Source organism: Chlamydotis macqueenii, chromosome 7 (genome assembly GCF_036417535.1).
Source record: "Chlamydotis macqueenii isolate bChlMac1 chromosome 7, bChlMac1.mat, whole genome shotgun sequence".
Classification (NCBI taxonomy): Eukaryota; Metazoa; Chordata; class Aves; order Otidiformes; family Otididae; genus Chlamydotis; species Chlamydotis macqueenii.
Genome location: NC_141562.1, coordinates 14,606,712 through 14,632,500, shown reverse-complemented (window position 1 = coordinate 14,632,500; position 25,789 = coordinate 14,606,712). Strand labels below are relative to the sequence as shown.

General features: G+C 43.1%; 1 protein-coding gene across 6 annotated transcripts in view; it reads right to left on the bottom strand.

Annotated features, from left to right (window-relative positions):
* Nucleotides 1–25,789, bottom strand: part of MCU (mitochondrial calcium uniporter) — an 84,667-nt gene that overhangs the window by 41,867 nt on the left and 17,011 nt on the right. Inside the window, exon 1 of one of the 6 annotated variants that reach the window (XM_086752028.1) lies at nucleotides 11,616–11,709. The exons of the other annotated variants lie outside the window; for them this stretch is intronic. Within the exon in view, the coding sequence (XP_086608154.1) occupies nucleotides 11,616–11,699 (84 nt within the window). The 5' untranslated portion in view covers nucleotides 11,700–11,709. Of the gene's footprint in view, nucleotides 1–11,615; nucleotides 11,710–25,789 lie in introns of those variants that run through there. 6 annotated transcript variants of the gene reach the window in all.

The window sequence follows — 25,789 nt, the reverse complement described above, 5'->3', positions numbered from 1 at the left end:
ACGCTCTGGAACAAGAGCACTCGGATAGCATTTTTTCTCAATTCACCGATCGAGCCAGACATACAGCGACCATCTGTTTCAGTCTCCTTATCATGTGTATATTTCCCTTTTTTAACCAAGTAAAGCTCCTTGCTAGCAGCAGGCTTTCTAGTACAAATTCTGCTACTCCAGCAGCAACATTTTCAACAGCACGCTCTGAAAAGAAAGCGTAATCCCTTCTTTTTATATTATTTAAAAGCGAGCTTGCTTTAGAGACAAAGGGCACCCCAGAGAACCCGCCACGGGAAATGAAGTCACGGCTTTCAGCCGATCGAGCCAACAACCTTGCCTCGGAAGCTTGAAGGTTATTAGTCATCAGCGACAGCCCGTGTCCGCCGCTGCTTGCTTTGCCGAGCACGAGCCGGAGGTGGGAGCCGGGAGATACCCTTGCCAGATGATGCAGCTTTCCCTGCATACTAATGGGGAAGGTGGAGGATGAGTGATGCGGTACGAGGAATCCCAGCTCCCCTGGCAACGAGATGCCTTTGCTGCACAGATTTCAACAAGCTTTGAAGTGAGGTTGAAGCGAATCTCCATCTCTTCTCTTTCCTTTCTTCTCAACACGGCTAGCAACCACTGCTTTGGGGAATTACCTCTGCTGCCGGGAACTCCCACCTTCAGCATCAAAAGCGCAGGGCAGTTCCGCAGTCTCATTTTCGACGCGCTGCTGGCTCTCCGCGTGCGTGTCTGGGGTTCCCCTGATGATTTGAAATCAGAGCCTTATCTCTGTACTGCATTTAGGGCCGTAAGGAACTGCAGGGAGGCACGAATGCACGGAAACAGAGCAGAATATTTTCGTCCTTAGCATATTACAGCATGCGATACCATAGATCAATACATTTTTTACACTCCTACCTCACCAATTTTCTGTTTGGAAATTATTTGCTCCCAGAAGTCATTACATTGCTCTAAGAGCAAAAGCAAGAAAGCCCACAAAATACCAGAAAATTAGCTTATGGAAGAGATTGTGTTGAAAAAGCAGTCGAGTGATTTTCAACTGCAACAAATTACCCACCCAAAACGATGCAGAAATTATTCACACAGGAGTAGTTTGCATATTTATATAGCATAGATGGACTTGGCAAAATTAGCCTAAAAACATTAACCCTTCAAGATCCTTTGCATTCACCCATCTTGCTATACAAAGAATAATTTTTCTCTGTGAAGGATATGTATTTACTTAAGTGCAAACATGATCCAGAGTTGAATTAATGCTGAGTTATTCCTGCAGAAATCATTCTGCTCTTCTGCTATAGCTATTGCTGCAGAATTAAACCTTTGTAATATGCCACAGTATTCGCTGAAACTAAGAACCAATTATTTTTATAGTCTGGTGCATCTATCAATGTAACATCTTCTATCGACACGTAACGCTAAGCAGTGGAACTGATTATGGAGACTACATGAAAAAAACAAACACTGATTTTTTTTTTTTTTTTTTTTTTTACACAACATGGTCTTTTCCTTCAAAAAATCAAAATAATCAAGCTTGAGAAATAACTGTTAACTACATTCAGAAATTAGGATTGGTGGGCAGAGCATTAGTAATTCTGAGACACTAACAGGGATTTTAATTAAAAAGAAACAAACAAACAAACAGAAAAAAAACCAACACCCCAAGATTTCCACCCCTGCACACCACTTGCTTCTGTAAATTTTCTGAAGCAGATGAATATTCTTAATATCACTTCTCAAGCGCAGAGGAACTTCACGTCCTGCCCCAGCTAGCAGCTACATCACCCCGGGTACCTGAGCTTGCCCACTGGATTTCGTAGCGCTGAACCATTTGTTGCAGGCGTACCCAGGGCGTTCACGCTCAAACCACGCAGCTCGGCGTCCCTCTCTGCACTAAGGTAGCTGTGATGGGGAACCTGAGCGGTTAAAGGGAAGGGAACCGAGAACGCAACTTCTCATCCATATTCCAGACACAGCAGAATGCTAGAGGAAGGGCAGGGGTAAAAATCAGACCATATATATCTATATATATAGATATAGTACTATTTCTTGGACAACAAGCACCCAAGTTAAGAACTAAACAATCACAGTTAACACCTCTCCCTGTGCAAATCAAGAAAAACATAGGCAATAAACCAGACTGTGTTATGATGCAGAAAATTCCTACCTGCAAGCACTAAGCTGCATCGCTTTACACGGATGCTCAGCACCTCAGCAACAAGGAGGACAGCAGAACACAAGAGGAAAAGCTGCAGGCAAACCACAACGCTGCATTTTACAACTTAAACTTGGTTGTTTATTAGACAGAGGAATATTCTGCTCGGTGTATTTATCCAGTAAGCTGTTATAGACTTAGTTTTATGAGTCTTATTTGGGAAGAATAGCAGCATGACACTGATAAATGGGTAAATGCCAGTCACATCTTGGATACCACACATACAAAAGACAACTTGGGAAGTCAAAAAAAATAAAATAGAGTAGTTATAAAAATTTTTCACAAGGAATAGCATGTCTTTATTCAGCTGTGGTACCACTATGAGGACTAGACGATTCATATTCACAGTATCAATGAGTTTGGGCAAAATGCGTATGTTCCACAGTAAGACAGTTTCTGTTTATATTAAATAATTTTATAAATTAGGGGAAAAGTAAACACACTCTTGCCCCCGCTATTTCTCCAAGGCTCTGCTATATGATTTTTCCCTAAAGACAACAGCCTGCTAGGGGAGCACGTATGCAACAAACCCCTTCGCGTACATCACAGTGACGCGAATGCCGTGCAAGCCCAGGGAAAAACTCACATATTTCACTCTGAGGGTTGCAACGACAGGCAGCAAACATCTCCGAGCGACACTACACGTTCAGTGTCCCTAGCTCTGTAGCCTTGCTTACAAGCTGCTTTCACCACCCTTGCACGTTCGTGAGAGCGACGCCGTCGAGCTTTGAGCACGTAGAGCGCGCAGATCAATCTGCTGCTAGCCTGGTGCTCACAATTTCACTCCCAGTTTGATAGCGGCGAGCAGCGTTTTTAGTTTACGGAGGCGGCAAAGCTTGTAAGTGCAGACCAAAATAAACTCAGGTTCACAAGCTCATAGCAACCAGCAACACAAAAGTTTTATGGAAGCTGCTCTCAAAACATTCAGTCCCACGCAGCCTATGAATGAAAACACAGCCCCTCTCTCTTCCTTGTTAAAGAACGATATTGCCAGAAAACCAAGACTCCTGAGCCTCAGGATGAGACGTTTTAGTTTGCAGACATGTGAAAGCGGGGAAAAAATAAGCTACAGTCTCTCGTGGCATCTAATAAAATATTTTCTTCCTCATTTACGAAGTAGAAATTGATTTAAAGAATCACTTGCCTCCTCAACTACTAATTTTGATAGGTGTTTAGAAAACCTGTGCCAGTACTGAGCAACCTCAACCACCACCCCGCTTTTGCTTAGCAAACACACAGCCACAGGACCTCCATCACCACGGTGTTATTAATAAACTTAACAGATAAGACTCTAAAACAGCTCTCTCCCACCCCCAGAGGGGTTTCCACATTCCACGAGGCAGAAAACACTGGATTTCTCCATCCAATCTCAGCGAGAGGAAAAACCACATTCGTTACTCCAGCTCTACACCGCTCTTGCTGGAATCACCTCTGAAGTTGACAATGACATGCCACTGTTCTGAACTGCATTTTATCCTGAAGTTACCAACCCCAGTCAACGTATTTATTAGAGATCTTGCAGGTTTTTGTGAGTTCTTCAGGGTTTTTTTTTTCCTCAACTCCAAACTCTGATGAGCAGGCAGAAAGACATCTCCTCTTTGTTCCCATCTCCTACGCCTATTTTTATATCACACGACTCCCTAGCTTCGCCGTACCAGAAACCTGCACTGTTTTATTATCCCATCAGGGCATCCGTATTTCAGACAAGCAGCAGTCTCTGAATTAATCTCACTCCCTGTTGCGAGGCTTAACTAACTGAGTTCTTTAACGTCAGGCAGAAGATGCATGAAAGCATCACTTCTAATATTAAAGCTGATTTTTTTTGTATAATAAAATGAGGGGGTAGACATGTTTTCCACTTCAAGCGATGCTTTCCACAGCAATAGGCACCTACTTTGACAGCGAAGGCTGTGAAGAGAAAGTCCCAAGGCGTTCTCACCAACTCATTTCCACGGTGTTTGAGACCCTAAATATCCTACGTCCCTACTGCTGAACAGGGAAAGTCCCGCTACTGTGAGAGCAGTGGGCTCATCTCCAGTGAAACCAGCTGGGGTTTCAGGTATTAAGGCAATAAAAGTTTCTTGAGTCATGCCACTAATCAAAGGTGGTTTTATCTTCCCCAGAAAAGCATCTAAAATGCAACATGAACACCTTCACGGGAAGGGGCAGGGAGAACGCAGGTGTTTATTTCCAGAGTCGTGTTCAGGGCTTCATTTACCTGAGTGAACGTATTTAAACGGCACCTGGACATGCTGTAGAGTTTGTATACCTCTTTCTGCTCTTGAGGAAATTGTTATTTCCCAACAGATCCTCCCGTTGCAAGTCGGCAGCCTTCTACAGCAAAACTACAGTGCACCAAGGGAAATGGAGATCACGACTTCCCCACACACAACAGCAGTTTTGTCACTTCCCCGCATAAACGGAGCCATCTCAACCACAACAAGTTTTTTAGCTCCATACCAACAAAATCCACAAGTTTCTGTCTTGAAAAAAAATCCGTGAAGAGCCATTTGGTCACAGGTCAGGTAATCAGGATAACGGGAACAAGATGACTAAGGGATCTACCTGAGGATTAGGAACCGCTAGCCTTTTCACAATTCCTTAGCTTGTGACTAAGCATCACCCGGAGCTGCCACTACTCTTCCCATCAAATCCAAGTCAGCTACAGGTCTGATGTGAAATTTTCTTGGGTAGGCAGTTCAGAAAAAAACAAGGAACAAGCTGCTTTTTTCAAGTATCTTTTTACTACGGCTTGAAATGGAATATCAAAGGTACCAATAGACTTCAATCAATAGCTGTGAACAAGAACGTAGCATTCTGCAATACACCTGAAAGGGAAGAACAAAAGCATTAATTTCTTGGGAAACCATTTCCAAGAGAAATCTGTCCAAATAGATCTCCACGTGGAGAAGTATTCCAGGTAATTAAACCTGCTTGTTCACAAAACCTTAAGTTCAGTTAACTTGGCCAACGCTGCTTTCGAGCTCAATTGAACAACGGTTTTACATCCATCGTTCCAGAGAGTCTCTCTCTATCTAGGGGTCTTTTGCAGGAAGCTCTTCAATTTGACTTCCCAATGAGTGCGCAAATCAAATCAGAGGCATTGCACACAAATTAACAAATTCGTGTCAGCTGTCTTACACAGACATTTTAAGTGAAGCCATTTTCAGTGCCTCACAAATCACCTTAGAGACATTTCTAGCCCTCTACAGAAAGAGATAGCTTAATAATAGTGACTTGAATTAAGAAAGGACCCATCCCTATCTATGTGAGATTTTGGTTTCACTTAAAGATGGCATAACAGATAAGCAGCTAAAAGATGATAATCCGCTCAGAGAGGGGAAAAGAAATTGCTTTATAGCTGGAGTCTCTCACCTCAGCCAAATTTAAAGGATCAGCTTCAGGGAAGGAAAAAGACAACAAACAAACCACCCACAAAAAGGTGTTCAGCAGCTCTCCTGTTGTGTACATCCACAGTTGCCCATACCATACAGTCGTTCTCCTTCTAGGAAGAGACATCCCATCCACTTCACGTGCTCCGAATGCCTTGCACACGCACCAGCAGTGGTTTCCATTGCATCTGCTCTGAAAGCACCTACTCCGTGCGAGCTGCGCTGGAGTCACTGCAGACTGCCAACACGCTTCCCACCACCGCGCTGGCAACCTCTACGAGCACCCTGGGACCCGTGACTCTCCAGATCAACACCACGTCACCCGAGAAAGGCACACACAACACACAGCAGTGACGAAACAATGGCTTTTGAGGAATTTGTAAGACAAGCTGTGTGGAATAGGAAGCACAAGAGCATACCCCAAACTATTTTGGTGGGGGTTTGTAGCCCTGTGGCTACCATTTTTCTCCTCCCTTTTAACAGAAAGCTATTGCTTTTTATGAGGCTGTTTGACCGAGAGGAAAACCATTTGGTGCCAAGTGACCTGTGGAAAGCTTGAGAAGATGGGCTTGACTTTGGTGGAGATGCACTTCAACCCTGGAAAACACCGAGTCTTCTCAACATTTATTAACATACACAGAAAATAACAACACTCACGCACTGCGTGACGATGCCCTAAAGCCAAGGGATTTTAGATTGCTCATCCTACTTGGATATTCTTTTTGGTGGGACGTAGTGCCTATCAGTGCAGTTAAACCTGCCAGCAGGAATCTAGCCACTGTCTTATTTCCACTAGCTCTGGAAGGCAGTGGAAAACCTTCTGAAGAAACCTCTGAAAGGACAGTGGAAATTCATTTATGGCAGCAAGCTGTTCTCACAAACACTTGGGAAGCAAAATCTTAGTCCAGGATTGTTTTGTTATGCAAACAGAGCTGAAGTCACACTCTCCTCCCAAGAGTTTCGTTCCCTCTTTGCATGGCTATCCAGGGTGACCAGCCTCACTCTTTCCCATTTCAGGAGCTGAAGGATCATCTTGATGTTGGGAAGAACAGAACTGTGAGGCCAGTCTTTGAGCTGATGAATTTGAAGAGTGCTTGACTGCGTTATCAACAGCTCCAAGCACTTTGGGCCTTCAGTCTCAATTTAAGATGACACAAGCAGATTAAAAATAATCTTGTGTGAACTTATTTCCCTGTTGTTATAATACCTACTATAGCCTGGAGAGCAGCAGCAGGCTATCCGTGCGGGTCTCATTATGTTCCATTAGGCCAAGTAAAGGTTATTCCCTACTTCTGCTGCGCTCTCCCCTTCCCAGCAGCCATGGAATACAAGGATCCATACCTTCACATACACAGCAACACGGATATGTATACATTACAGACAGCAAGCTGCAAGACACGATACACCACAGCTTGCTCCTAGGCAAGATCTGTCATTACGTCAGCGATTGCTCTTTATCTGGCTTGCTTTCCGAGATTGTTTGATCGCTCTAATGGTCTCGTATTATGAGGCAGCGTCAGCAAAGCTGCAATTTTAGTTTTCTTTTCATTAAAGCTTAGAAAGCCATCCAAGTCCTTTCCATGTGACATTCTTCATCTCCCCGGTGGCTCAGCTGAACACAGAAATCCAAGCTGAACACGTCCAATACCATTTTTTAAGAGTTCCCATCACAAGGCATTCCCAGTTTCCAGAATGACTCACCCGTCACTCCTCAAGCACGGAAAAGCCAGCCACAGTCCAAGACAAACTCCTATAGGGTCAGAGGTACTAGAAGCCAGATGTCTGTGCTGGGCAGCTGCCTGCCCAGTCAAATAATGATTTTTCTTTTAACATACTTCATTAGATCTCCTATTGCAGTCATCTTCACCCTCTGCAAGGGTTCACATGAAACTGTTTCTCTCAGCTAGCCACCTCCTTCTGAGTAGGAAGATGATTCTCCAGAGACAGCCTTTTAAAGACATTTTTTAAAAATATTCTCTATGATAACTGCCAATAGCAAGTAACACTCCAGAGTAGCAGCATATGGCACAACGTAAAGAAGGCAATTAGCTCATGGGCTTTGTCTTTCATCTAAGCAGCTTATAACGAAGCAAGGCATTACACCTCCCCTCCGAGCAACCAGGACAGGTATCAGATCCGTTGTATTTTCACTGCGGCCACTGAAATAGGAAAGTAAACTTGTAAGAGAGAAATATTTACATCTGTGATTTGTGAACTCAAATATTTAGAAAAATAAACTGCATGTAACTAAACTTAGAATAAACAAATTTGGAAACAGTGCTAGCATTTCATTTCGCATTTGGAGCTCTGAAAGGTTACCCCTACAGTGGCAGTGTTGCTCTAAGACAGAAATAGAAAAACAGGCCTGATTACGCATTTTCTTCCAATAAATAATGCAAAATGCCCATGTAGTTCTTGTGAGCAGAGATTCAAACCCGCGTCGCTCTGGTAAACATCCCACCTACTACAGAAACAGCTCTTCCAACAAATAGCCATACTTGCTTTGCAGAACTGAGTCCCAGTAAATCTGCACTACACATTACCATCACTACTATCAGCGTTTGTAATTAATGACATGCAAAACGAACTTACTATGCAAGTCATGATGGAAAAACAACGGTTGAATACATTTTGGAAAGCAGAGAGCACCAGTTCCACTCCTGGAACAGCTGATTGCATCTTGGTTTTTACTACATGCAGTTTCACGTACCTCAAACAAATCTTTGCTCACTAACAAAGCTGCAGAGAATTCAAAATTTTGGCTGTAGGAAGAGCGAGAGATTTTTTTTTTCAGAGGAGGGGGGACAACCTGCCTCTGAAGAACTCACAAGGCAGTTATACATGAAGTTACAGCCGCTGCTGCTCTTCTATCCTCGCTACTCTGCATCCTCACGGGAGGCAGAGGATTCCTGCAGGATGTTTTTCTGAGCTAAATATGAGTATTTAACAGCTGTAACATACAAAATCAGTATCTCGACCTCTCTTCTGAATCACAGCAGCCTTATGTGCTGTCAGATGCACAAGCTGAAACCCAGCCTTTCCACAGAGCCCTCACACCAATTCCACAGCGAGCCCAGAGCACCAGCGCAGTGTTTGCGTTGCTTCCCTCTCCATAGCGAGCACGAAAAGGTTCATACACACCCTTCTCCGCTAAAACATCTGCACAGGCATCCTGCTGCGGGTGCGTTGGTGGGTGAGACAAGCAACCTGCTACATCAGTACAGCAAGGCATCTGTTTTTATTGTCAGCCCCTTCTTCATTAAGTAAACATCAAACACTGAGCATTTTCCTGCCCTGCCGTCTAGAAGAAAGAGCCAAAACAAAGAGTAGGCAGGTTTCCAGCAGCACAATTTCACTGACCAAAAGCTTCTTGCTAGGTTTCCTGAAGCCAAGAACATAATGCACAAAGCCCGTCTCCGGGCATTTACGGCGCACGGCTAAAACACTCCCCCCACGACGCTTACTGCAATAGTTGTGGAAGAGGGAAACAAGACCGCAGTTTTTGTCAGGTTACTAACACCGTAGGAAGGACAGGGCAAGAAAGTAGTTTTCTGTGTGGTTAAGCACCATCAAATACCACTACAATTGAAAAATTCAGTGAAGTTGTTTTTAACAGGAGTCAAGGTTGGGTTGGTTTTTTGTTTTTTGGGTTTTTTTTTGGTTTTTTTTGTTTTTTTTTTTTAAAAAAAAAGGTAATGTTCAGGTTACTTGTTTCCTTCCAATTTCACGGTAGGATGCCCACGTCCTCGCTTCTTCTTTTAAATGATTCCTTACAGTCTCAGTTGTTCTGGGTACTACAATATAGTCCAAAATGTTAAAGAAAAATAGTATTGCATCAAAAATCTTATTTGCTAAAACCCCGAAGTTTAAGGACAACACCATAAAAACCAAATCACCTCCCTTTTTCCTCTCGGATTCCAGCGATTTCAGATCTCCATTTCAGGCAGCCATTGTACCTCAACTGACCTGCATTTTCAAGTGCAACAAATTTATTCCAAAACAATTCAAGTATCCAAGATGCCAGCTAATTACACTTTTTTTCTTCCCCTGCACAGAAAAAGGCTTTCTTCTTCTTTCTTAAGGATAACAGATCACATCTAGATTTGTCCCCAGGAGTATTCTTCCAGCGTCTGCTTGGTTCAGAGCAGTAGAGACGATGAAATAACAAGACACATTGCAGAAAACCCAACTGCTATTGCAACTGGACATGATACCAACTGTTTGACTCTCCTGCCTTCCTCACAGGGCACGTCACAGTTCAGGGGCCGAAGGCAACCCAAACCATAGCGCAGAGGTAATCCCAACAGTGCTAACCTGGATTTGAAGTCTTGGATGCAATGCCTGAAGCTGGAACGTTTTTATACCTTTTTCACTCCAGTATGCCGGCTGGTTTCTTAACAACAAACTCCAAAAGCAGGATTCAAAATCACCGATAGGCTGACGGCATTTCTACAGCCTGTCCATTTTCTCTCAGTGTGCAGAGCCCTGCAAAGGAACTAATAATGTTAAACTCTCAATTTGCTACAGAGCTCAGTGTCAAAACAGACCTTTAACAGAATATTAACTCACCGCACACTATTATTTGTTCCTCAGCATCCTACATCACCATTCATGGTTTTCAGGGTACCATTAGAGTTATTTAGTGAAATCAAAGCCTCGTGGTCTGTTGCAAACCTGTTAGCCCCAGTGAAATGTTTTAATTCTTACAGTATTTCGCCTCATTTTTTAATAGAAACTTTTTCGTTTTCAACAGCTGCAAACATTTTTTCACAGGATTAGAGTGTTACACGCCTTATTTTAGAAAGCATGACACTAAATTAGCCACTGCACATTCAGCTGTGCCACAATATCTTAATTTTTGTTCACGTCTGCTGATATAGCAACAGGTGTGGGGCAGCATCCAGACAGTACCATCTACTACTACTTGCACAATCCCTGTCACTCCCAAAGCCACCACGAGCCTCAAACTCCTGCCAGCACAGTGCATTTTTTCATCAGAGGACAGATCTTTTTATAGATATGCTATCCGAACAACCAAAATTCTGTGCACTCAGCTCTTCTCCCTGCATCTTTTGCTAGATGGTTTTAAGCGAACATTTACAAAATCGTGAAGCTTGACTAAAAATAGTTATTACGTGCTGTATTGTGGAAGACATTAAAAGCCACATGGAAGCGTAGTATTAAAAAAAAAAAAAAACATTGGAGCGTCAAGAAAGTGGTTTAAGAAATGAAACAGAAACCTTCACCAGAGGATGCACAGGTGAAGAAACAGTTCCCCAGTGCTATTCTAGCAAATTCTGCACAATTATTTATTTGAATGGGTAGAGGCTTACTGGTTCAATTCCTCCGCAGAGTCTCTGACTTTCCACTGTTAATCCAGTAATAAACAAGACCTTGGCAACATCGCCTCTCACCCCCACCCTTTCCCTGCAGGAGGGTCACTACCGGTCTCCGGTGTCAGCCAGAAGCGGAGCGTAGAGACTAAAGAATCAGCTGTCATCTCTGAAGAATGGTTCATCATAAATCATCCGAGCAAAGAAAACCTCACTGCAGAAGGACCAGGCAAAGCTCAAGGAACACAAAAAGCCTTTCCCACCCCTTCAATCTCTGCATGGAAAACCAAAATTACTTCAGAATCCTGTTAGATTACAAAACTAAAAAATGAAGACATATCTCCAAGTATAGATTATACGCACCCGATTTAGAAAAAGATGCGTTATGAGCTGAACAAAATTCCTTTCTCTCTTCAGGAGAATAGAATAAAGTTACTCATATCTGCTCACAGAACAGGAATAAGAACATTCTCTACTTTTGGGGAATTCCTGTCTGACTCCTCATCACTCCACGTTCCAAGCTTTGAAATTATTTAAGTCTGAACCAGGAAATAAGGCACTTGCCAAGCAGTAACATGAATAAAAATCTTAGGAGACTACAGAGTTACATCTGAGAGAAAGGGTAGAGGATCAGCGCTACTCCCCAGTCACACAGGCTTCTTCAAAACTGACAGGCCAAACCTGCACTCTTGCCGTGATGCCGAGCCCAAGCAATGTTGCTTCGACAAAGCGAGCGGGGCACACGAAGGCTGCCCTGCAAACCATCTGGGCAGGAACCCGCGTGAGGCTGTCTGCCACGGCTGCCGTGCCTCTGACGCGATGCGCCTCAACACGCCCCTCAAGGTTCAAATCTGCCAATGAGAAAATAAAGAGATGACAGCTATCTACACGTTCCTGGAAATACCCTGACCCCATGTCTTACGGCGAGGCTTTCAAGGCAGCCAGTGGAAGATGCAGTTTCAGGGGAGTTCAAAGTCTCAGTTCACTGGGCCTCCTTTAAAGATCAGAGATATTTACTGTTGATGTCAGAGCTGCATTAAGGTGCCAGCTCTCATCTCAGGCAACACTCAAGGATCCTTCATCGCTTCAAATTAGAGCAGCACCGCATGATTGACTCCAACTTTTAAGATGCTGAAATCCATGACGACTCAGAGTTCTACTGGAAATACTGACCTTGTTTCTCTCTTCAAAACCTTTCCTCAGCAGAACCATTTATTTGAATTCAGAACTGGCAGAAAACCAGAAGCTTCTCCAGCCTTCAGCGCTGACAGGAGCTCTGTTTGTCTAAACAAGCCAGCCCTTCACAAGGGTTTATTACCTGAGGTAACAGCACGCTATCAAGTGACCTGGCATTCATGAGGTTGTACGGATGCCTCTATCCTGTTTAGAAAGGTGGAACGGAGCAGCGTTAAGGGTTTTCAATGAAATTAGGCTAGGTTACAGTGCCAACAGAAACTAGAAGGCATCACATCAGAGAGGAGGTGACCTGGACGGAGAGAAGGAGAAAAGCATCACTATTATTCCCTGTAATCAGTCAAATCACATGCAACACAAAGGCCATAGGACCATGGGTCATGGAAAATGAGTGAGAAAAATCTTCGAGGACAAGGACATCAGTGATCGGGATAACAGCATGTATCACCCACAGCAGCCTCTTCCCAAAACTGCAACCCTTCTCCAGAAAGACAACGCTTAAGGGACGGATGGCTCCTCAAGTTCCTTAATTTCATCCTACTTGTTCCCCTGCTGCAAAAACCATTCGTTGGCAAGTTTTTGCTTATGAAGAGAGCACACAAAGAGCTAAACAAGCCAGTCTTCATCCCTGGAGATGAGTAATCCCAATTTTCAGTATAGCAAAGACAACTCTTCTCTGGAGACTGAGGAGACCAAGGTTTACTTCAATGCAGTAGTTATTCTTTTGCACAGCTAGAGAGACACAATAAAGATCGCTGTTAAAACTAAGGCACGCTAACACAGCTCAGACAACTGAGAGGTTTCCGTTCCTGCTGTTATGGTGAAGTAAACAGATTAAAAGGCTTGAGAGTTCGTTATCTTCCATACACACATTTCAATAACTGTACGTTTTGCTGTGTGTAGTTATTAACATGAGTGCGTTCCACTTGCCAGAGTATTCTCATGTAAATAGGCTTACAGGATTTTCCAAATAACTACCACTACGAGATGAAACTGGCTTTGGCTCCTATCCTCCTACCTGAGCACAGGCATATATCGCCAATTTCTACAGTAATTTACAGACTAAACCACTTCAAAAGAACTGAAACACCAGCCCAGGAGGATTTCTTTATGAAGAAATGAAGTGGAAGTCATTCACTGCTCTGTCTAGCCGCAATCACAAGTGTCCATCCTAGCCAGGAAGGGACAGGCTCCGCAACAGTTTACTGCTTCGTTAAGGGCCTTAGCAACAACAGAAATGAGGGGATCAAGTTAACTCTTTTTTTCCCCCCAATGAAGTCTCTTAAAAAATAGGTACACTGAAAGTCACTGAAGACTAGATGTTCAGCTTCCATGAGTACAAAGCCTTATTAGCTCCCCATCTCCCTCCCTGGCATGCTAATGTGCAGAAGGATGAAGGGCTTAAAGACAGGAGGATGTAACTTGCATGAAAGCAGAAGGGCATTACCTTACTGAGGGATCCCTATAAAAACCTCAATATCCGAGACAGCAGAGTAAGTCAGCACATAGCTCCAAACCCCACTAAAGTATATTCCAGCCAGTAAAACCAGGGCCATTCTAGTTTAGAGTACCTTAATTGAAGAATTACATCAAGCTTAGCATCACTGAAAATTCCAGAGGCTTAAATTCCTGTGCTGACACCACAGTTTAATCCTCACTCAAATTTAATTCAGAGTTACCTTTCACCAGGCAGCTCATTACAGACGAGAACTTAAGATGACCGGTTGCCGTAAGGCATGAAAAGCTCCTTGCTATACACAATAGGAACTGGATGCTGCAGAACTGCATTGAATCTCATCTTCAAGAGGTTTATTTCTGCAGGAAACAGGAGCTCAAGTGGCAAGATTAAATCATGGCTACAAAAGCACCGGGATGGTTACATACACACTACTTAAATGGGAAAGCGGGAGCTCCACGGGGGCCGTGCTCCAGGCTCTCCTAGAGAGGAAAAAGCTCTCCGCTCAGCAAAGAGGAGAAAATAGGACTTTTAAAGCCGTTTGGATATATCTGAACCGTTAATAATCTTATTTTCTCTTACTGGATACCATTTATCAACAGGTTTTTCCTTGCCTCCTCTTTTTTTTTTTTGTAGACACCCCAAATCCCAGGTGAACTACCATTCAGAATGCCCTTTGTGTGTATACACACACACACCCTCCTATATGTATGTAAGCAAGCTTGATGTTTTGAAATAAAGGCAGTAAACGTCTAAGTACCTTTGTCACCATGGTTATCAGCTCAGAAAAAAATAATTCCCTTTACTGGGAGTTTATGTTAAGGTTAATTTGTCCCAAGGGAAAGCAAGAGTATGTTTTGGTAGGTCTTCTAATACTTGTTTTCTTAATCATCCGAGTGTTTCCGAGGCTTTATGCAAGAGGCACTGCATAATTTCCAAGTGTTGCAGCCCTTTGGCTACAAGAGGAAAAAAGAGTATGCACCAACTTGAAAATTACTTCAAGTTCAAACGCCTAAAGACAACACTGAACACAGCTATGCTGCTCTTTTACCAAGCGTCAGGTCTCCCACTGCCTGTCTTCTCTTCTGCTTCACTCCGTTACCTCAAAGGAAAAGGAAATTAATTAATCCAAAGCAAGGAAGATTGGGTATGTCAGAGCTCTAATGATATTCAGATGCCTTCCATGCTAGCATCCTCACAGGCAAATCATCTCACAGCCAAGGACGGGGGGGGGGGGGAAATTATGTACCCAATTAAGATTAGATGAAGGCACTTGTTTTCATCTTTAAGCAGGCATAGTTCACTTCCCAGTTACCAAATGCCTTACACCTACAGGTAAAGCACTAACCCCACCTCTCTAGATCTCTTCCTGCAGTGTATTTATTTTGGCAGCTCCATCCATCTACACCAGCTGTCGTACGTCTGCAGTCTGGGATGCACACTGTGTTTTTCCGAGTGCAGGGGATTACAAGAGACTTACCAAGGCCCCCCCCAGTCCTATCTAAAGTTTGATTCTTTTGGGGTGAGCTTAGGGCTTGCAGGTGGCAACACTGTGAAGATCTTTCACTACCAGAGGCAGACTTTACACTGTTTAAAAAAAAAAAAAAAAAAAGAAAAAAAAAAAAAATCGGTGGGCCATTGCAATCAGTAATTGCCTGCAACATCAGCATCCCTTCAGTAAGGGCTGCCTTTGCCAGGAACGCAAACATGGTCTTTAAACGAATAAGCACTTCGATCCCAGTTTCAGATACGGCCATCACGCGTGCACTGAAGCAGAGATACCACTAGTGTCAACTCCAGTCAGTAATGTTGCTATCCTACAGCCCAAGCTGGTGCTTTCTGCAAGGCTGGACTTGGCAAAACACTTGCCAGACACTGGAGAGGAAGAAAAAGAAAAGGAGGGATAAGTGTGCACGTATATATTTGTTAGTTTTAACTTCCTTGCATGTGGAACACCATTACGTACTGGAGTTCATCATGTGCACAGAGAGGGGCTGCTGGTCTTGTGCCAAAAGATGAGACTACGAGCTGAAGGGCCAGCTCGGGTCTAGTAGGGGAACAGGAGATGCACAGCAGAAATCCAGGGCACAGGAGACCCACACAAGCCGAGCCCGGCCTGCTAAGTGCCAGGACTGCAGGGTGCCATCGCAACTCAGCCAGGAAATTCTCAGCTCAAGTTGCTCACAAAGCAGAGAAGCTCATCACCGGCCTTGACTTCAACCTTTTGACAGTTCGAAAAAACTCCCAAACAGGATATTCAAGTAGGGCTGAGGAGACAAACACAGGAAATTAATTTTATATTCTGCTAGAGGGAATAAAGCAGCTTCTTTCCAGCTGAGAGTATGTAATTATTTGGCACTAACTGCCTACACCTCAGAAGCTACGACAGCAGCTGAACAGTCCACTGTAGTAGGCTAAGGTTATTTTTCCTTTGTCTCAAACTCTATCGGTTTTCCAACACTACCAACTGCCTGGAAAAATATAAACTGCCAGAAGGATCTAGGGCCACGATGACCAATGCAACATTCTCTTCCGTACAAACAAATTTTGCAACGCATCGACTACGGTCGGGCCAGGCAAGCCACCACGGACACACAACACAGCCCAGGCTGGAAGGGACCCCAGAGACCCCTGAAGCTACTTCCCCGTTTTACTCCAGCATTAACATTGAGCATAAGAGCTTAAAATACATCTAGCAGATTCTGAAAGGAAGAGTATTTGTCCTTATCTGAGGATATGGGAAGCGGACGGTGACCACAGCTTTTATCTCCCAAAAGCAGCACGACCAAGTTAAAAACCCAACGCACCCCGCTCCCAGCTGTGTGGTGAAGCTCCATTGAATCTACACTTAACTGCTTCTGTAAAAATATTGTTGCGCTGTAATAGGAAGGAAGTCTACGTTTTTTAATAAATGTATCAAGGCTTTTTAAAAAGGAGTAGCCAAACTACTACAGTTGACTCAACCATTAGACCCAACATAGCCAATGACATCAATGTCTCATTAGTCTGCATATTTATATTGTTTCTGGGGCAAATTTCAAGCAAAATTCTAATACTAGACATTTTTCTTTTCAAAATGGGAACTCAAACAAGGTTTTCTGCCCACATTTAGAGATGTTACTGTTTTTCCAAGCTGTCTCTAATGAGTTGGGAGGGGGAGATGGGTTTTGTTTTGTTTTTAGAATCAGAACCAGTTATGGCCTCTCTATAAAGGGAAAAGAGGAATTCAGAGCAAGTAGGCCTGGTGCCAATATTTCAAAAATAACCAACTTGCATAATCTCGAAAGCATTCTTATGGAAGCTCTCCTTCAGAAAAACGCCCTTAGTGATCACTGCAGTTTTGACAGCAAGATCCTTACATGGATTCAAACCACACAAAACATTTTATACAGAGCGGTAATTTTAACACCGACTACTAAAAATGTGTTGAATGAATGGAGGTCAGAACTGAAAGACTCGGGGAGGCCTGGGGATCACTTACTTGCAAGCTTCATACCAGAGATACCAGGAGATTTTGGCAGAGCTTTTTTTATTTAGACACACATGGCTTTCGTAAGAAAAAGCTCGGTGCCAAACAAGCTCCCAGTCCGGGATGCACCCAGTGCGTGGGAGATCAGCATGGAGTGACCAAGACCACGGGTCTCCAATGTTCTTGAGAAGCGGGACACTGACCTCCAGACGCATGGACCGCAGTGCACACGTTTCCCGGGTATTTATAACAGAAGCAAGATAAAAACATGTCGTTTCTAAGAAGCAACATTAGTGCGAACAGAGTGCTACATCAACGGGAACGCTTATCGCAAAGTTAACCAGGCTGCACAGTTCCTTGACAGTTTGACAGGGAGCTTGAACTCTTCACCCATTAAAACCACTCAGCACATATATCTGCACCCGGTCTTTCCTTTTCCCTAAAACCTTGTATCAACGACAGGCAAGACGGGTCCTCCCCATACCTGCACACGGCTAACAGCTAGTGTACGTACGCGACGCAGAGCGTTCAGGGGAACGATGCTTCTGGTAATGAACTCCAGACAGCGTCCCTAATATTTTGATTTCTCTGCAGCTTTACAAGGAAAACATGAACTGAAGACTTGGTTTATTTATCGCACACCAATTCTGCTTCCCAAGCCTCTGAGGAGAGGCTGGCTGGAGAAGAAGAGAGCGCAGGCACTGTGCAAACACCCGACGTGCCCGTACAGTCACGTACTGCAGTCACTTGTGTGCCGCAGCCAGCCTCAGTGATGGGCAATGAAGCAGAATCCCCTTGTTCCGAGGGGCCTAGAGCTCCTGTGTCAGATATCGTGTAACCAGGCTATCCCGCACAGAGATCCTGTAAGGAACGCCGTGAGCAAAAATGAAATCTCCATGTCTGTCTGGACAGGCTCTTCACACAAACTACTGTCTAGTTTTACTAGAGTAAAATTTTATCAGGAAGAACAGTCTGCTTCAGCAAAGAATATACTGGCATTATAACTTTCAACACTTAATGGGAAACAGACACATAACCCATTAAACGGTCAAAAACTAGATAACAAAAACCTGTATTCAGACTGACAATCTGTTGCTGGAGTTCTAGACTTCCATTACATTTTTGTGCAACACTACATTAAGTTCTGCCCAATACCAGAGCAAGGCATGTAATAATTCATTTTACTTGTCAACAGTTACATATGGACATATCCTATCTTGCTCAAATGAGAAATGCAGTAATTTGCATTTCCTTTGTCACCTCTTATTTCGGTGAGAAAGCGTTAAGGCAGGATTAAATTATGTCATTTTTGCTACAAGTAACATCTTCATTATACCCACAAGGATTCACAGAGGAAATCCATTCTCCACAGAATTTTCTGTGAAAATGATGTTAAGCATTTTTAAATTATCTGTAATATGTAGGTATTTCGCATAAACTGCCACGCGCAGGTACCAAATTTTAACTGGAGAGCTCCGACAGCACTCAACAATAAAATCTGAAAAAGCTTGTGCTTTACAAAAATATTTTTAACGTATGGCAACCCAATGCTGCAAAAGACTTCATTCTGTCTCTCAAAAAATACATCCAAGAAGAACAGTTGCCCTTTGCTGTCTGCCAACCTCAACACCACATCAGCTGAAGAGCTTTGAGGAGCAGCGGAGGAGGAGGGAGAGAGAGGAGCTGACCCACAAGGTTAACATCAACAGGATCCTCAAGGCTGCAAGCATCTGCAATGTTCTTGGATGTGCCAGGCCTTTTATTTACAACCGCTGCATGAAGTCGGGACAGGGACAACAGAAGTACCGAAGTTTCTACCTCAGAAACCCCAATAGCTGCTGATCTACAGCAAAAGGCAAAAAAAAAAAGTCAGGAGCCTGTTCCATCAATAATTGAGGAATAAAACTGAGGGGTGTAAGCAGCTGCGGTTCAGGTACTAGGTAGTACTAGCATGTCAGTACAACTTTTCAGTCTCTTGGATGACTCCATTACTCAGAAGAGAAAGCTGGGTCCATCTGCTCCCATCAGAGTGTAAAACAGCTTGGTGTGACCCCTCTGTAGCCATTTATTGCAATGCACATCTGTTCTTCCTCTATTCAGCCTTCCCGTCGCCCCAGCACAGTAACACTCCCCCCGCCGCAGTGCCAGCAATAAAACATACATATCAAAGCAGAAAAACACTTTGCAGCTAGCAACTATAGCCTTGCCATCTAGTCCACATGAAGTTCTAGGGAAAAAAAAAAAAAAAAAAAAAAGTTCCTCTCCCACAGAACTCTTCTGGCTACTGCAAAATCCTGTGAAACCTGAATCAGACTGCTCTTTGCAGACAGTCGTAGAGCACTGACAAATCCTGCACTGCTCCCAGGCTGCTGCACCAGCTCTCAAAGTTCTTTCCAGCAAGCAGGTGTGTCTGTGTTTCTTGAGGACTTGCCTCTACTCTGCCCAACAGCTTGGTTACTTCCAGTGTTTATCTCGCACCACAACGTCCTCAGACATACCACCCTGCAACTAATGACTCCAAAAAACTGGAGACATCTGAAGAGGGAGGAAAACCAAGCAAGCCTGGTAAAGGACAGGTCTCATTGGTGCAGGGGAGAAATAAGTAGACGAATAACCGACCCAGAAGCACCCGCTTAGCTGGTCAAAATCTGTTACAGCCAGGGCACCCATAGCACTGCTTACTCTCCATTTCTCAGTGATATTTTTAAGTAACACGTGCTCCCTGGATAAGTCATGACTCCGCAGAATCCATATTCCCTGTGTCCAACATCATCTGGCTTTCCATTCACAAGAGACAGGCTTGTTTGAACACAGCCAGATTCATATGCTTCACTTGTCACAGCCTGCAAACTAAGCTTTGTACTGGGAGTTGAAGATGGCTTTGACCAAGCCATGACCCTCACTCAAGTAGCGCATCGCTAGAAGTTGAATTTATCAAGACAATTATATTAATGGTAGGGGAGAAAAATGAATAGCAGCACTGAAAACCAGAAATCATGGTCAAGTATTACCAAAAGTCTTTACCCAGCCCATAAGGAAAGTACATTTTGATCCTGTCTTGTATTTCAGGAGCCGCTCTACTGTAGCTTGTACAGACTCTGCTAGAACTGCCCAGAAAAGCCAGAGACAAAAGCCTATGAAAAAGCTGCTCTCAACTCAAATCATCAATACCTACAATCTCACCACATGCCCACAGTACACAAGGGGAAACACCATGAGCTAACACCGAGCTGGAAAAAAAAAAACAAAAACCAAAAACCAAAAAACCCCAAACCAAACAACAAACAGGTCTGAACAGCCTCACACTAGTTACATACACACAAATCCCTCTACCCATTGACAAAGGTCTCTGTTTGCTTTTGGTAAATCCGCAAGAACAGAGCTGTGGTGGGGCGAGGCAGGATACGTCCTGTCTGCTTATCCTACCCCAGCCAGTAGCCCTCAGGAGATACCCAGGCACACCTGCGATCACTCCTTCTATTGCATGGGTCTAATCCTGATCCTCATTTAAAAACTATGAATAAATCCATTTCTATTACATTTAATTTCATACATGCTTTCAGGGGCAGGAAAAAAAATAAAAGAAAAGAGACTAGATAATGCCTTCCAGGAACTAACATCCTGACCGTGATGAGCAAGATCTACAGATACTACCAGTTCTCTCATCTCAAAGAATAATTTACTCTGGTGTAGTCATAACAAGTGCACAACCACAACTCTTTACCATCTCCTTCCTCCATACGTTCATAGGAAGACGGGTTTGTCATGGAAATAAGAGTATGGAATGAGCGAGGCGAGTTCAATCAGCTATACAAGAGGTATTTAGAATCTGTTCTCCAGAGTACAGCTGCCAAGGTCATGTATGCATTTAGCATTAATATCTCAAGGCAATGCCAAATCCGTCCTTCGCATTACAGATCAGGTTCTTGCAAGTTTAGCCTTGAAAGAAATGAACTCAGAGGAGCCCAGAGGAACTAAGTGAACTTACTCAAAAGCCACTCCATCTGCTTCCTGTTAAAAAAATTTCCCTCTCAAGCCATTGGTATGTGAGGGATGTTTATCACCTGAAAATTGACAAGTTTTGCTTTGATTTTGAGCAGGGCTGGTACAGCTGAGAAAAAACAACACACAAACAAATCACACAGTGCAGACTGTTTGTCAAACTGAGCACAGTTCTCAGTTTGACCTGAATAAAGAGAAAAAAAAAAAAAAAAAAAAAAGGTCACAGCTGAAAAAACAAACATTTATTTCCTGTGCTTATCCCACTGTCCACCCCTAACCCTCTCAGCTGGAGAGTCTGTCCCAAAGGAAAGCTGTAGATTTGCCTTGAAAGAAGATAACCTGGTACATTCGTACACTACGCATTAGCCATTTAAAATGCAAATGTTGTGTTACTTGTGCTAAAACCAGACTAACTAAAAAGAAAATGGTCATTTATCTTTAACATCGAAACCCAGTCTAACATTAGGACAGCACCTTGCAGTTCATATTCCCATCTACTGCCAAAATCTACCACAAGAGCAAGGTAGAGAACAGATCATTCTCTGAAGCACGCTTTTTTTCAGGTTTTTTTTTTTAAATAATTCAAAACAAGTTCACTGAATACAAGTTGTCCCAGATACTTGACCTGCTACAGAATATCAGCCAACTCGCTTCTTAATCATGGTAGTTCGCAAATCTTCAAGAAATAAATCTACCTTATATGAGACAAAAGCATAAGTCCACCAGATATTTGAGACTATTTCTTGCAACCTATGACAGGAACAGACACAAGCCATAGAGACAGACCGTCACCTGAAAGGCTTGTTCACCAATTCCTGCGCTAGCATTTCAAGTGATTAAAGAGAAAATAGAGGTTGCGGGTTCATAGTAAAGATTTTGCCTTTTTCCACAGACTCCTGTGAATGGTTTTGCATGATTCTGCTCAGGCACATAGCATAGAGCACAGCAGGAAAATCATAATTATCCGAAACATACAGTTGATGTATAAATACAGGCCCAACCTACAATTTCAGGCTATCAACAACACGTCAGCCCGCTCCTTGCGCTTTAACCATTCGTGATAAGGAAGAAACAGATGTCACAACAGCCCAGGCAGCCCTGGGGGGATGTATGTAGGGCATACTGACTTCATCTTCGTAGTATTCAGAGGTTCTACAAGTTTGCCAGATAAATACACATCAAATAACGCCAAGAATGTAAATTCATCCTGCAGCCCTTGCTGTTTATAGACTCCAGCAGAAGCGATGAAGCTATAAAAGAACTCGCTCGTTACCACCTGCTCAGCCTCCAGTACACCGCATATCTTCAAACGACAAAAAAGCCACCCCAAGAATGTACGTGCTGCCAAACTGGCTCTCACTGACGTATGTGACGTTCTTCTAACAAAGCAGTCTTACCACATACATGCAAGGGTGCCCAAACCAGAGCCCTAGGAAGGAAAGCAAGAGTCAGGCACAGTTACAGCTAAACTAGAAAAACCAGTTTTATCTGCTGTTTCATTATTTTTCACTGAAAAACATGGATGTTCACTTTGTTTTAAGTCATCTATCAGGTCAAACATTAGGAAGGTGAATAACTTGATTGTCAAGACCCACCATGCTGTAGCCCAAGACTTTTTTCCTGCCCAGCAAACACTCCTAGCTCAAAAAACCCTCGATGACTTCCTTCCACTTGGTTGCCTGCACTGGAAAAAAATGTAAGGCTTCGACATTCCTTGAGAAGAGCGGAATACTACATCCCTTCAGTGTTCAGAAGCTGAACAGCCACCTAAGGCAATATTACAACCTGGAAAAGACATTTATGATTACTATTCCCCTAAATCTGTCTAAATACCTGCAAAAATATGACCACAGCTAAGAACAAAGACTTTAAATTAAAGCTTGCGCTTGGTCAAATGCCCACATAAGTTCCCCAGCAAGACAGGAAAGCACACACTCGAGATGTGCCGAGCAGTTTCTCAATGAATGCAGTTATTCAGCTGTAAGCTCATTTCCGCAACGAAGGTAAAGCAATACCGTAACCGCTAAGCTCTGACCACTGCGCCCACCAGTTCCTGACTCAGGAGCATTCACCGCTTTAAGCTGCCAGGAACTTCTACAAATGGCCACATTCACAGGGAAACAGGAATAAAATTATTCACTCTCTGAATTAATAACAGTGTTATTAATCACCCTGTTGTTTGTTGACTTCAGTGGGTCTCAAAATACTGCACCACACTGAACAGAGACTCTCTCATCCCACAGCTTGTACTGACTTAACCACCCGAGAGCAGCACCCTCAGAGCTCAAAAACACATTTAAATGATAAATATGCTTTATCAGACAGTTAAACTCTCATCGGAGAAATCAGAGGCATATGATGAAATGAGCAGACTGGTCTCCGTATCAACGTCATTCAGAAACGCTATGGCAAACTTCCCTCAGCAGCAGATGACGAAAAGCTATGAAATCACATCTTCACCAAAATAATTCATATCCCATTCTATATTACTACTCAAAAATTCACCAGTCATTGCTAACCTTAAACAACTACAGATTAATGTCATTTCTTGAACAAATCCCATCTAGTTCCTCCCAAATTATTTTTCCACCAGCCTTCCCAATAAACAGGAGGATGTATCCAATGTAGTCAAAACCCTACTGGACTTCCAAATACGCGGTGTGATTTTTCAAGCTATTCTCAAAGCACATTAACATTCCACACCTTTGATGGAACTTTACGACTGGCACGCAGAGAACAAATATTTTCTTTTTGCCTTTTTCCTGTTACATAAAAAGCCTCAGAAGTTCATTGCCTCTAACAGACACTGAAATTGAATCAATGACGACATTCAACATCGTAACATACCTCTAAGAACAGAAACCTCTACTATCCAGGACTTTCAGGTTTTTACTTTCATGTTGGTAGACAAAAGCGTGAAGATCAAAATGGTAAAATACTGAAGAGATGAACAAAGAGATACCAGTAAAGTAATGTGGCGGGGGTGGAAGGAAAGTGGTGAAGAACCTCATTAGTCAGGCAAGAGTTTAATTAAAGCGTGGAAAGAACAGTACTGCCAAATTCCAAAACAAAATTATTTTTTAATTATAACTATACAGCTCCAGAACACAGGCAGTTCAAGACAACTGAAGTTTTAGTGCAGTGGCATTTAGGGCAGTGCTCGTACGACGAGAACTCTGAAACTGGAAAGAGTCCAGGAGAAGATCCACTAGACAATCAGGGGTCTAGAGTACGGGATACAGAAGAGGCTACAGCAGATGTGTATATTAAGAGAGGGTTCAGCTTGGAGAAGGGACTGCTACATGATCCAGTGAGCCTCCTACCACCTCAAGAGGAACCGCAGGCAAGACAGAGCCATGGGGGTCGCAGAGTAAAACCTCAAGACACAAATTGTTTTAACAAAGTTCTCATTGGCACAAAAAAAAAGGTGCATAGCCCAAAGAGGCAGTCAAACTTACACCTTCGTAGATTTTTTCAGAGTACAACCCGACAAGGCTTTAAGCAACCTGATGTAGCGCTGAATCCAGACATGCTGTGAGTAGGTTAAAGTTGCCAGAGGTCTCCTCCAATCGAAACTACCCCACCATTTTCAACAACTGTTTAGGTTTACTGCTAATTAACATTCACAGAGAAAACCTGCAAAATTTGACCCTTCTTCCAACTTGAACACTGACAAAGCCTTAAGTATCATTCAAAATACCTTCACATCCCTCAAAGTGATGAAATTCTCCATTCTAAAAGCTCCTAATGTAAAAACCCCCAATAAATTTGTACTCAGACACCTACACGTTGCAAGCAAAATCACCCCCCCATCTATGAACACTGCTTGTACCTAACAGCTGTGATTAGTTAATAATTTCTTTGCTTGTTAGAAGATTAGCCCCATCTGAAAGTCTGAACTGGATGCCATTTCGGCTAAGAAGTTGCCTATGGTAACTGTTAAAAACCACAATCCCACCCCACTGGTATTTAGATTTACCCCAGTGCCTTTTAAACTTTTAATAATTCTCCTCACACCATTCAAATGCTGTGCCCCGTGCTCAGCAGCCACAGCCTCCACGCTCTGCTTGGCAGAAAAAGGAACCTCAATTTCATGAGTCCATTTCGAAGAGGGAATAACTACATTCCTAAATTAGATCACCTGAGAAGTAAAAGCACGTACACTCTCAGTAAGCCATCAACACCTCCTCCCGCTAACCCAAGCCAGTGGGTCACTCATGCAGGTCTCAAACCATGGACTTTTGTTGTAATTACTTGGTCAGAAGCTTGCGGAAAAAAAAAAAAGAAAGAAAAAAAAACTAACAAAGAAAAAACCAACCCCACACATAGGTATCTTCTAAAGAACTTAGTTGCCACCAGTACCAACAACAGGGAGGAGTCCTCATCAGTTCTTGTTAAGAAAATTAAGTCTGTATGTAAATTCATTTAGTCTTTCTATATAAAATTGATGTTCAATATAAAGCAGGCTCATGGAAGAACTGGATTTTAGATTTCTGCTCCTACCTATTCCTGCTGAAGCACCATTCCTTTGTACTCCTCTTTACGCCTGCCTTGTGCATACTTTCTGAAGGCCACACACCAACTGTTCCCTTCAGAGAAAACAAGATGACTTCAGGTTATTTAGATGACTTTAATTTTGTCACGAGAAATACAACTTTAAGTGTTTAATAAAGACTTATCCAAAATGTTTTCTAGCAACATTTGTTTAGGTTTCTGTCTCTAGGAAAAATCCAG